The 12,732-nt window shown below is 41.1% G+C and overlaps 1 protein-coding gene across 1 annotated transcript; it reads right to left on the bottom strand.

Moving 5' to 3' along the window:
- Positions 1-1,727: 1,727 nt before the first annotated feature.
- LOC148148863 (neuropeptides capa receptor-like) lies at positions 1,728-11,822 on the bottom strand. The gene is made up of 2 exons (XM_087991812.1): positions 11,753-11,822; positions 1,728-2,632 (listed from the first exon to the last, which is right to left on the bottom strand). Exons 1-2 carry the CDS (start codon positions 11,820-11,822, stop codon positions 1,728-1,730), a joined length of 975 nt encoding a protein of 324 aa, XP_087847938.1.
- Positions 11,823-12,732: the final 910 nt, after the last annotated feature.

Raw genomic sequence — 12,732 nt, 5'->3', positions numbered from 1 at the left:
TTCGCCTCCATCCTACTCCGACCTATCACCCTCACCTTGACCTCTTTCCACCTATCACATTTCCAACGCCCCTCCTCCAAGTCCCTCCTCCCTACCTTTTATCTTCTCCTGCTGAACACTCTCTGCTCATTCCTGAAGAAGGGCCTGTGCCCGAAACGTCGAATCTCCTGTTCCCTGGATGCTGCCTGACCTGCTGTGCTGTTCCAGCAATAAAGTTTCACCAGAATAATAAATGACTTAGACAAAGGAATTCTGGTCACCCTGCTACAGAAAGGATATTATTAAATTGGAAAGGGTTTAAGAAAAGATTTACCAGGATGTTGCCAGAACCGGAGGGTCTGAGTTATAAGGAGAAGCTGGATAGATTGAGATTTATTTTCACTGGAGTGCAAGAAGTTGAGGGCTGATCTTATAGTGGTTCATATGTGGAATGAACTGCCAGAGGAAATGATGTATGCAGCTAAAGATACAACATTTGCCGCTGTGGGATGGTGTTCAAATAACAATTGAAATCAGTGAGTGGTGAACATCGCCTCTTTATTAAGGTAACATAAGTAGCACAAGTTCAAGGCAGCAATAGAATCCCGAAATACACTTCTAAGAGTAGCCTTTTCATACCCAGTTATTACATTTATTAAAACTCCATTACTATGGTGTCACATTGTTTTATCTATAATACACAAAAGTTTGAGGAGCTTCTGACCTGGAATTCAGGAGTTGGGTTAAAACATGTACTAAATGTTGGCTGCTACTCCTGATACGATTAAGAGTGTCTGTCTGATCTACTTGCATAATTAAGAGGTATTAGTCCTTTTGTCTTTTAAGTTAGTAAATGCTAGTAAAAAATACTCAGCTTATGTGTTCTAAATAAATTAGAAATTGTACCCTAGTTAATTAAAGAATAAAAAATATTAAACTGATTACCGCAGCAGGGTTATGAGATTTATTTACTATTTGCTGGTATGAGCTTAATTCATTCATGCAATTTCACATAAGCGCTGTTTTGACAGTTAGTTTCTGAAAGGGATAACAGCCCGGTTAAAAGTTCCTACTATCTGGATTAAAAATCACATTTCACCAGGTTATAGTCCAACAAGTTTATTTAGAAGCACATGCTTTCAGAGCACTGCCCCTTCGTCAGGTAGCTAGTCTACTGACTGAGGAAACTGATTGGCGTTCTGTAAGCTATTCAGATCTGGGGGACAGTTGGTAAAGGCTGATTAATATTAGAGTGTTTCATGGAGACTTGATGGGAATAATACTGTTTACGATATTGATATCTATTCAGGGGTAGCTTTTGATGTAGAAATAGGCCTGATAAGGGATTAATGTGAATGAGTTGAAAGGGGTGTTTTAATTTTAGTCTATATTGTAACAGTAAAATTTATGACAAAATGCAGTTTTAGAAATGAATGAATGAAACCATGTTCTAACAAACAACGGGTTGGTAAAGGGTTATGAATGAATGAACAGGAACCCGGTATTAATGAATGTAGCGAGCTGGTGAGTGGGTTAATAAAGGTAACCAAAAACACAACATTGCACATGGCGTTAATTTTCACCTCACATTTCTTAGGGCAGTAGGGCCAAATGGCTCACTTTTGCTCCAATTAGAATGTTTCGATTCCTTTCTTATTATCAGTTAACCTGTTAATTCCTATATCTATTTGTACTATTGTAAGTCTTTTTCTTCACTTTTATACTGTCTCACTTTTGCAACACATTTTTCAGGATGTAAGCAATTTTGCAATTAACGCCAGTGCATATTTGACCCCATTCTTCAACTCTTCTCTGAATTTCCTCTGGGTCAGTGCATAAATGCATGTGTTTGTGCAGCAGCTAAAGAACTGAAGCAAGAAAGCTACTTCTTGAGCGATATACAAAGGGGAATTGGGATCTGAGAAAGAATTATCGTTTGCAATTTGCATATATATGAAAACAATAAGGTACGTCATCCACAACAAGATGAAACTCCCACTTACAAAAAAGAGCAAAATAATGGAATTTCTTCGGTTTTCCCATTCTGGGTCACGATGAGTCTCAGCACTGCAATTAACCCGGAGTTTCCAGCGAACTCTACTGGCTACTAAAATGTACCTTCCAGTTAACACATTGAGCAGCAAAATCACGACAAATGCAACAAATGAGCCTAACAACGTGTCAATTAAATCAAAAGCTATCCATATCTGTGACGTGTAATACTCTGGTATTAAGTTACAATACCAAGGAATACCATTCACTACATAGCTAGGTCTATATGCAAAGTACCAGGGGATGTTTTTTAAACAAAACAAGACACAGATAATTAGTATAACAGTAGTAGCACATCTTTCAGTACAGTATTTTCTTTTCAACTTCTGACAACAAATGGCCACATAGCGATCAAAGGTGAAAGCTATTGTAAACCAAACTGAATTGTCTCTGGCGCTGAACAGCAAGATGGATCTGAGCCTACACAGTGGAGTAATGTACAGGAAACTGAATGGGAAGAAAAGGCCATTGATTCGATTCAATATCACACCCATGATGGTGACCAGCAGATCTGACACTGCCATGGCTACCAGGTAACGAGTAATGCATTTAGAGAGACCACACCTTCCTCGCGACAGGATAACTATTGCTGCCACATTAGCTGTAGAAAATAAATGGAAATAAGCAATCAGATAACTTAATTCATTTAATAGAAGCATGAGGAGTTACCAGTTTCTCACTGGCTGGATATTGATCTCCATACCTTTTATGGACCATGAATACCATTTTAATCATAATCAGTTAGGTCAATAATCTAATTTTACTCTGTAAAGCAATATAATTTTCCAAACCTGAGACAGTATTTCATGGAGGTAAGAAACTAGTAGGTCACTACATGAGTATCATTTTATTAATTAATGGGATGTGAGCGTTGATGGCTAAGCCAGCATTTAATGCCCATTCCTAACTGCCCTTGAGAAGCTGGTGGTGAGGTGTATTCTTGAACTGTAACGCTACATGTGGTATAAATATTACAATGCTACTAGGGAGGGAGTTCCAGGATTTTGACCAAGCAACACTGAAGGGATGACAAAATAGCTCCAATTCTGCTTCTAAGATAGAGCTTCAATTGGTTCAGCAAGAAATATTATAATAATCCAGGTAAAATAATAAGTCTAACCATGTAATTATTATAGAATTAGAACTTTTCATCTAACAATATACACTCAAGTGCTCATTAAAAGATCAGGAAATTTTAAATGTACATGTTAAACTGAGTAAGTGTGACTGTCGAGTCAGTGAGGTAACATATTTGGGTGATTGCTTTACCAAAACGTGTCTCCATCCTCCTCCTCCAAACAAACAAATAATATCTGTGCACCGAATTCGGTAAGGTTACTAGTTTTTTTCAATAGTCTTTTTGGGAATTCAGAACAGTGGGAATGGTTGTTAGGGCAGTTGCATGCTCCTCCAGTAGGATGTGGGAGGTAAGGGTCAACACTGGCTTCATCTGCGAGAACTCCAGTTCCTCAGAAACCGCAAGAGGGAACTGAAGCTGGAGGTGGAGCTGGATGAACTTTGGATCATTCGGCAGGCGGAGAGGGTAATAGAGAAGAGTTACAGGGAGGTAGTCTCACCTCAGGTCCAGGAAAAATGTAGCTGGGTTACAGTCAGGGATGGAAAGGGGACAGGCAGACAGTGCATGGAGCCCCTGTGGCCATTCCCCTCAATAATAAGTATACCGTTTGGATACTGTTCGATAGGGAACCTGCCAGGGGAAAGCCATAAAAGTAGCCAGGTCTCTGGCATTGTGCCAGGCTCTGTGGCTCAGAAGGGAAGTGGGGAGAATAGAAAAGTGCTACTGGTAGGAGACTGAATAGTTAGAGGAACAGACTGGAGATTCTGTGGTCGTGAATGGGACTCCCAGAAGGTATGTTGCTTCCCAGATTCCAGGGTCCAGGATGTCTCTGATTGAGTCTACAAGATTCTGAGGGGGAACAGTGAGCAGCCAGAAGTCGTGGTGCACATTGGCACCAATGACATAACCAGGAAAAGGGATGATCTAAAACATCATTTCAGGGAGTTAGGTTAGAAGCTAAAAAGCAGGATGAGCTGAGTAGTAATCTCAGGATTACTACTGGTGCCACATGCTGGTGAGATGAGGAACAGGGAGCAAGTGCAGCTAAACATGTGGCTAAAGGGCTGGTGCAGGAAGGAGGGCTTCAGACATGTAAGTCATTGGGGTACCTTCTGGGGAGGGTGGGACCTGTCCATGAAGGACGGGTTGCATTTAAACAGGAGGGGCACGAATGTCTTGGGTGGGAGATTTGCGAGAGCACTTCGGGAGGGTTTAAAACCCATTTGGCAAGGGGATGGGAACCAGAGCTACAGATCAGAGGAGAGAGTAGTTGTTGATTGGGCATAAAGAGAATGCAGAAAGTCTGTCAGGAAGGATACACAGTTGATAGGGCAAAGGGATAGATTAAAGTGTGTCGGTTTCAATTCAAGGAGTGTCAGGAATAAGAGTGATGAACTTAGAGCATGGATCAGTACTTGGAAGTATGATGTTGTGGCCAAAACAGAGACATGGATTTCACAGGGGCAGGAATGGTTGCTGGATGTTCCAGGGTTTGGATCTTTTAAAAAGAACAGGGAGGGGGGTAAAAGAGGAGGGGGAGTGGCACTGTTAATTAGAGAGTGGATCACAGCTACAGAAAAGGAGGTTGCTGAGGAGAGTTTGTCTACTGAGTCAGTCTGGGTGGAAATCAGTAACAGGAAAGGAGCAGTCACTTTATTGGGTGTTTTCTATTGAGCCCCCAATAGCAGCAGAGCAATGGAAGAACAGATTGGACAGCAGAGCTTAGAAAGGTGCGGATGTAACAGAGTTGTTGCTATGGGTGACTTCAACTTTCCCAATACTGACTGGAACCTCTTTAGTACAGATAGTCTGGATGAAGCCGATTTTGTCAGGTGTGTCCAGGAGGGATTCCTGACTCAATATGTAGATAAGCCGACTAGGTGGGTGGCCATGTTGGATTTGGTGCTAGGCAATGAGCCAGGTCGGGTGTCAGATTTCTCAGTGGGAGAACATTTCAGTGACAGTGACCACAACTGCCTCACCTTTACCATAGCCATGGAGATGGATAGGAACAGACAGTATGGGAAGGTATTTAATTAGTTAGGGGAAATGATACTGCTATTAAACAGGAACTGTGGAGTATAAATTGGGAACAGTTGTTCTATGGGAAAGGCACAACAGAAATGTGGAGGATGTTTAAGTTGTTGCGAGTGTTAGAGGCAAGCAAGGAATGGTAAGGTGAAGGAGCCTTGGGTGAAAAGAGCAGATGAGCTTCTCATCAAGAGGAAGAAGCAAGCTTACTTAAGGTTGAGCAACCAAGGATCTGGCACAGTTTTAGTGGATTACAGGGTAGCTAGGAAGGAACTCAAAAATGGACTGAGGAGAGCTAGCAGGAGGCACATAAAAGCCTTGGTGAGAAGGATTAGGGAAAACCCAAAGGCATTCTGCACATACATGAGGAATTAGAGAACGATTGGAGAGAGGATAGGACCGATCAGCGATAGTGGAGGGAACTTGTGTCTGGAGTCTGAAGAGATAAGGGAGGCCCTAAATGAGTATTTTGCTTCAGTATTCACTGGACAGAGGGATCTTGTTGATAGTGAGAACACCGTGGACCTGGTTAATAGCCTTGAACAGATTTATATTTAAAAAGTGGATATGCTAGATATCCTGGGAAGCATCAAGGTAGATAAGTCCCCAGGGCCGGACCAGATATATCCAAGATTACTCTAGGAAGCAAGCAATGAGATTGATGCACCTCTGGCAATGATCTTTGCATCCTCACTCTCCTCGGGAATAGTACCGGCTGATTGGAGGGAGGTGAATGTAATTTCTCTGTTCAAGAAAGGGAATAGGGAAGTCCCTGGGAATTACAGACCAGTCAGTCTTATGTCTGTGGTAAGCAAGGTACTGGAAAGGATTCTAAGAGTTAGGATTTATGCGTATTTGGAAAAACATAGTTTGATTAAAGGTAGTCTGCTTGGCTTTGTGAGGGGCAGTTCTTATTGAGTTCTTTGTGAATGTGACAAGACAAGTTGATGAAGGTTGAGCAGTGGATGTGGTGTGTATGGATTTCATTAAGGCATTTGATAAGGTTCCCCATGGCAGGCTCATTCACAAAGTTAGGAGGTATGGGATACAGGGAAATTTGGCTGGATACAGAATTGGCTGGCCGAAAAATGATAGCAGTGGTAGTTGATGGAAAGTATTCGCCTGGAGGTCAGTGACCAGTGGTATCCTGTAGGGATCTATTCTTGGGCCTCTGGTCTTTGAGATTTTTATAAATGATTTGGATGAAGGGTTTGCCAATAACACAAAGGTCGGCGGTGTTGTAGATAGCATTGAGGGCTGTTGCAGGCTACAATAAGACATTGACAAGATGCAGAGCTGGGCTGAGAAGTGGCAAATGGAGTTCAACCTGGATAAATATGAAGTGATTCATTTTGGAAGGTTGAATTTGAATGCTGAATACAGGGTTAAAGTGATCTTCTATACTGGTTCAAGATTCAGTTCAAACATGTACCTGAATGTGAATAGTGTATTTCCAACTTTTATACTGGTTGAAGAAAGCTATTCAAAATATATTCATATTTTTAGGGTTATGAGTGCATGCTGAGATATATTCTATCATGTCAAAAAGTATTTTAATTTTTAAAATAAACTGATAAGTTTAGACTATTAAACTGTTCGATTTTCTCACAGCATTATCAGTTGTCTTAAATCGGTCTTTTATTAAAATCTTTACTTCTGCTGGTGAGCCTATTTTTAGATGCACAGAAGAAATAGCATCTCTCTATCATTCGAATAGATTTGTGAACACACGTTCATTGAAAGAAATAAATGGTTATATCACAGTAGACTATCTGATTACAGTGGGCGTCTTGAGTATTTTACACTGATAATGATAGAAGGAGGCTTTGTGAGATCCTGTTCCATCCTGTAAATGGTACTCACTACTGTCACTGTGCATCAGTGGTGAAGGAAATTAATACTGAAGGTGATGGATGACACGCGAATTGAGTGGGCTGCTTTGTTCTGAAGGTAGTTCATCACCTTCTCAGTGGCAATTGAGGCTGAGCAACTAATGCTTATCTAGCCAGCAATCCACATACCCTGTGAATGATTAAATAAAGAATATAATTGCTTGCTCATGTTGTTATCAGATTATTTTTACAGCTCTATTCCCAACTGGCCATATTCTGTCTCTTCAATTTTTGATATCTTATCCTTGATATATTTTGCCCTTATTATGTTCTGGTCACTATTGTCTGAATATTTTGCTACTTATTTTTCTGTTACCTGTCCTGGCTCATTCTCCATTACCCAATTTAATAGTAAATCATTCTTACACATTGGTTTAGAAAGGATCCTAGCACACATTGTAGGAGTTCCATTCCCTTATCCACTTTGTCTACCACTCTGGCCAATTCATTTTGGCAAAACTTTAAATCCTGTCATGATGTGCCATTTCTTGCCAACTTATTTCTCAAATTTGTTGTCGTTGTTTTTTTTTCTCCAACCCCATGGTCTTTAGACAATCCCAATAGAACTGAAAGGCAGAGTAGTGATGTTAAACTTGCATTAAACCTTGAACACAGAGCTCTGGTTTCCAAAAAGGAATATGGGGCACTGAATATAAGAACGAGGAGCAAGAGAAGGTAATTCAGCCCCTCCAGCCTGATCTACCATTCAAAGAGATCATTGCTGAACTCATCTTATCCTCATTCTGGATTAGTGGTGCTGGAAGAGCACAGCAGTTCAGGCAGCATCCAAGGAGCAGCGAAATCGGCGTTTCGGGCAAAAGCCCTTCTTTTGCCCGAAACATCGATTTCGCTGCTCCTTGAATGCTGCCTGAATTGCTGTGCTCTTGCAGCACCACTGATCCAGAATCTGGTTTCCAGCATCTGCAGTCATTGTTTTTACCTCATCTTATCCTCAACCCCACTTTCCTGCCTATTTACCAAAACCCTTTACTATTTGAAAATCTGTCTATCTCCTTTTATTTTGTGGGTATTTTTATTGAAGAAAGAAAATTTTTAAGGTTTTTTTACAAAATTACAAAAATAATAAAAACAAGTGTATCCCACTTTACCATGTGATAACAGCACCAATATAAAATTCAACAAATAAAAAAAGTAAAAAACCCAAATAACTACTAATCTATTCTACAAACAACCAAAATATAAAATAGGATATCATACATTACTAACAGTAAACAACAAAGTAATTAAATAACTAGATACATCCTCAAATTAGATTTACATCAAGTCATAATTGAACCCGTATTTATACGGGATTCCTCGTCCTAGGCCCCCGAACCAGACAGAACCATTATCACAGCCAAACAAAAGCCTTGGACAATATGGCTGAAATATCTGTGTCAATATAGTTCAAAAAGGGTTGCCATGTTTTATAAAATAATTGTGTTTTTTGGTGCACCATATTTGTGAGGAAGTCAAGGGGGATATATTCCATGACTATCTTGTGCCAGTTTGAAAGTCCTGGGGGGCCTTCGGATACCCAATGCACTAAAATATTTTTCCTTGCACAAAAGGAGAGGATAGTAAATAATTTCCTCCCGTATGCATCCAGGGAGGAAAGATCTGGAGAGCCCAAAAGTAGGGACATTGGATCCGATCTAATCTCCGTACCCAAAATCTCTGTCAAGGCATTCATTACTCTATCCCAATACCTGTGGATCTTATGGCATGTCCATAGACAATGCAAGAGAGTGCCAACTTCTATTTTACATTTAGGACACATTGGGGATGCTCCTGCCTTGAATTTTGCGAGACGTTCAGGTGCCATATGAGCCCTGTGAAGTATCTTTAATTGAGTCGCCTGAGTTCTGTACAAATAGAGGTCTCCCTGGCATTTTCCCAGATGTCCTCCCACATTTCTAAAGAGATTTCCAACCCTAATTCTTGATTCCAGGTTTTATATAATCATTCCATATCCTTTGAGACCTTATTGTATAGTGAATGATAAGGAGTACTGACTGAGGGCAGCCCCATCGGCCATAGCACTCTCCTTTCCCTATCCGATTTGTAAGGATTGACTATCAGTGTGGTCTTCCTTTGTATAAAGTCTCGTCTTTGAAAATACCGAAACAGGTCCTTGTGAGGCAGTCCAAACTTCTGGTGCAGCTGCTCAAAGGACATCATAACCTCCCCATCGAACAGGTCTCCCAAGCAGGAGATACCTCTGGACTCCCAAGTTTTAAATGTAGCATCTGTCAGCCCTGGCTGAAACCCCGATGCTCCCACTATGGGGGTGTCTATCTCCTTCTTAAATTTCCTTAGTGTCCCTGCATCCACCACAGTCTGGGTTAGTGAATTCTGAAGGTTCACGACCCTTTGAGAGAAGTCATTGCTCCTCAATTCTGTTTTAAATCTTCTTCCCATATTCTAAAACAATGATCTCTCATTTTTGATTGCCCTACAAGGGGAAACCACCCTTTCGAGATCTAATTCGCCAATCCCCTTTAGCACCTTAGATACCTCAATTAGATCTCCTCCCATTCTTCTAAACTCTAGCATGTATGGATCTAAACTACTCAATCTCTCTTCATAAGACTCTACCATCTCCCTCATCTCTAGAATTAATGCTGAATTTTGAATCTCTGAACTGCCTCCAATACAATCACATCTTTCCTTAAGTAAGATGATCAAAACTCTGGAGAAAGTGCAAAACAATTACAATAATGATAACAAAACTGAGTGGAAATAACTGCCAGGAAAGAATGAAATTGTTGGAGTTTCTTCACTTAGAAAAAGAGACTGAGGGGGTCACCTGAAAGGGGTTAAAATGGTATGAGCTAGACACGGTGATTCCACACAGCAGGATCTCAGAATCCGAATGTAACAATCACAAATAAATGCATCAGGAATACAAGGGAGATTGTTTTCCTCAGAGTGTAATTAAGAAATACTACAATGACCAGTAGGAGTTGTTTGGATGAACAATGTAGAAACAGTTAAAGGATAGGCAGATAAACAATGACGGAGAGAGAATTGAAAGGATGTGTTGTTAGTAGTATGAGAAGCGAGGTCAGAGGGAGGTCATAATGTCGTTGAGCCATACAGCACGGACACAGAACCTTCAGTCTAACTCATCTGTAGTGACCAGACATCCCAATTTGACCTAGTCCCATTTGCCAGCATTGGGCCGATATCCCTCCAAACCCTACCCATTTATGTACCCACCCAGATGCCTTTTAAATGTTGTAGTTGTACCAGCCTTCATCTGGCAGCTCGTTCCATACATGCACCACCCTCCGTGTGAAAATATTACCCCACAGGTCCTTTTTAAATCTTTCCCCTCTCACCTTAAACCTATGACTCTAGTTTTTGACCCTCTCACCCCAGGAAAAAGACCTTAGTTATTCACCCTGCCATTCCCCTCATGATTTTATAAATTTCCACATGGTTATCCCTCAGTCTCTGAGGCCAGGGTAAAAAGCCACAGTCTATTCAGCCTCTCCCTATAGCTCAAACTCTACACTCCCAGCAACATCTTTCCTGCACCCTTTCTAGTTTCACAACATCCTTCTTACAGAAGAGCGATCAGAATTGTATGCAGTATTTCAAAAGTGGTCTCCCCAATGTCCTGTATAGCCACAACATGACAATCCCAACTCCTACACTCAATGTTCTGATCAATGAAGGAAAGTGTGCCAAATGCCTCTTCACCACCCTGCCTACCAGCGACTGCACTTTCAAGGAACTGCACCCCAAGGTCTCTTTGTTCAGCAACACTCCCCTGGGCCCTACCATTAACTGTATGAGTCCTGCTCTGATTTGCCTTCCCCAAATACAACACCTCACATTTATCTAAATTAAGCTTCATCTGCCACTCCTCAGCCCTTTGGCCCCTCTGTTTAAGTTGTACTCAGTGACAGTCATCTTCACTGTACACTACACCAACTATTTTGGTGTTACCTGCAAACCTACTAACCATACCTCCTATATTCACATCAAAATCATGTATATAAATAATAAAAAGCAGTGGACCCAGCACTGATCCTTATGACACACCGCTGGTCACAGGCTTCCAGCCAGAAAGGCAACTCTTTACTATCATCCTCTGTCGCTTACCTTCAAGCTAGTTTTGTATCCCAAGGGCCAGTTCTCCCTGCACTCTGTGTGATCTAAGCTTGCTAACAAGTCTACCATGTGGAATTCTGTTGAAAACCTTGCTAAGTCCATGCAGACATCAGACACTGCTCTGTCTTCATCAGACTTCTTTGTCACCTCTTCACAAAACTCAATCAACTTGGTGAGACACGAATTCACATGCACAAAGCTATTCTGACTATCCATAATCAGTCCTTGCCTTTCCAAATGCAGGTGGATACAGTGTCTAAATATTATAGGAGCAGTTGTGCTGAATTATTTATCATAAAATAACCAGATCAAAATAAAGGTTACATCAAGCACTTAACTGCACAGATTGGAAATCTCAAGGTAAAACATGTAAAACAGCAAAATACTGCACACACCAAGAAATAGAAATTAAAGAAAAAATACGGAAAATATTGGAAAGCATCGTTGAAGAGAAAACAGATGTATTATTTCAGATTGATGCCCTTTCATTAGAGGTTTACATACTTGTATATAAAATTGCATTATCATTAGGAGAGACACAGTAGGAATGGGGAAGAATAAAACATACAACACACCGAGCTCTCAGCTCAGGGCTTACCAGGGACACCGATAGCTGCAAGTATAGGGTAGCAGATAGCAAACGCCAGACCAATTATCCGACCATGCATTTTGGAAGAGAAGATCCAATGTTTCTGTGAATCGGTACAACATTTCTGGCTAGCACATTGGAAGCAATGCTAATTTATACCAGGCTCTGTCTGCCACTGTCATTAATTACAGGTGTTTGAACAAACAGAATACTCTCATTCTCAAATGAGAAACATTGCATAATAGGATGCAGGACTGAAATGACACTGCCTGACAACTTGTATTTCCCGAACGTCTTTAAACAGGGTAAATTGTCCCAAGAAACTTCACAGTGGCATAATCTGACTATAATCTGAATATTGCTGTCCAGGGATCAAAATCAAGGCAGAACAGTTGCCCTGTACATTACAAGAAATTTTCAATGATTCATCAAGTTACAGCGATCATTTTTACGTTAAAACTCTGAAGGTGGCATTTCCAGACAAAAAGCCAAAAAATGGAAAAAAGTTCTTTGTGCACAGTTTTTCAAAGCAGGCTTGTTTGATTGGATTGCAGATCTCAGCTGGCTCCAGATGCTGTGACTGACATTATAACCTGTTCCTCAGTCAGTTAAGCACCCCAGAGTCTCAGAAGGGTTTAGCTTTCCCAGCTGAAGAAGGGCTTATGCCCGAAACGTCGATTCTCCTGTTCCTTGGATGCTGCCTGACCTGCTGCGCTTTTCCAGCAATACATTTTCAGCTCTGATCTCCAGCATCTGCAGTCCTCACTTTCTCCACACTAACCAGACCTGTGTTTAACTCTCCCACAATCTGTCAGCCTGCTTATCACTCAGCCACCCATCAAACTCACTAGCATCACATTATTGAGACACACACGCACACACATACACATGCACACACATACACACACACAGACACACTCACATGCAGATACACATGCACATGCATGCCCACAGACAGACACAAACACAGACACACACACACAGACACA

Source organism: Chiloscyllium plagiosum, unplaced genomic scaffold, assembly GCF_037043375.1.
Source record: "Chiloscyllium plagiosum isolate Xiang-an unplaced genomic scaffold, Cpla_swu_hap1 HiC_scaffold_11, whole genome shotgun sequence".
Classification (NCBI taxonomy): Eukaryota; Metazoa; Chordata; class Chondrichthyes; order Orectolobiformes; family Hemiscylliidae; genus Chiloscyllium; species Chiloscyllium plagiosum.
Note: the sequence above shows the minus strand (reverse complement) of the source record. Positions and strands in the feature narration are given on the sequence as shown.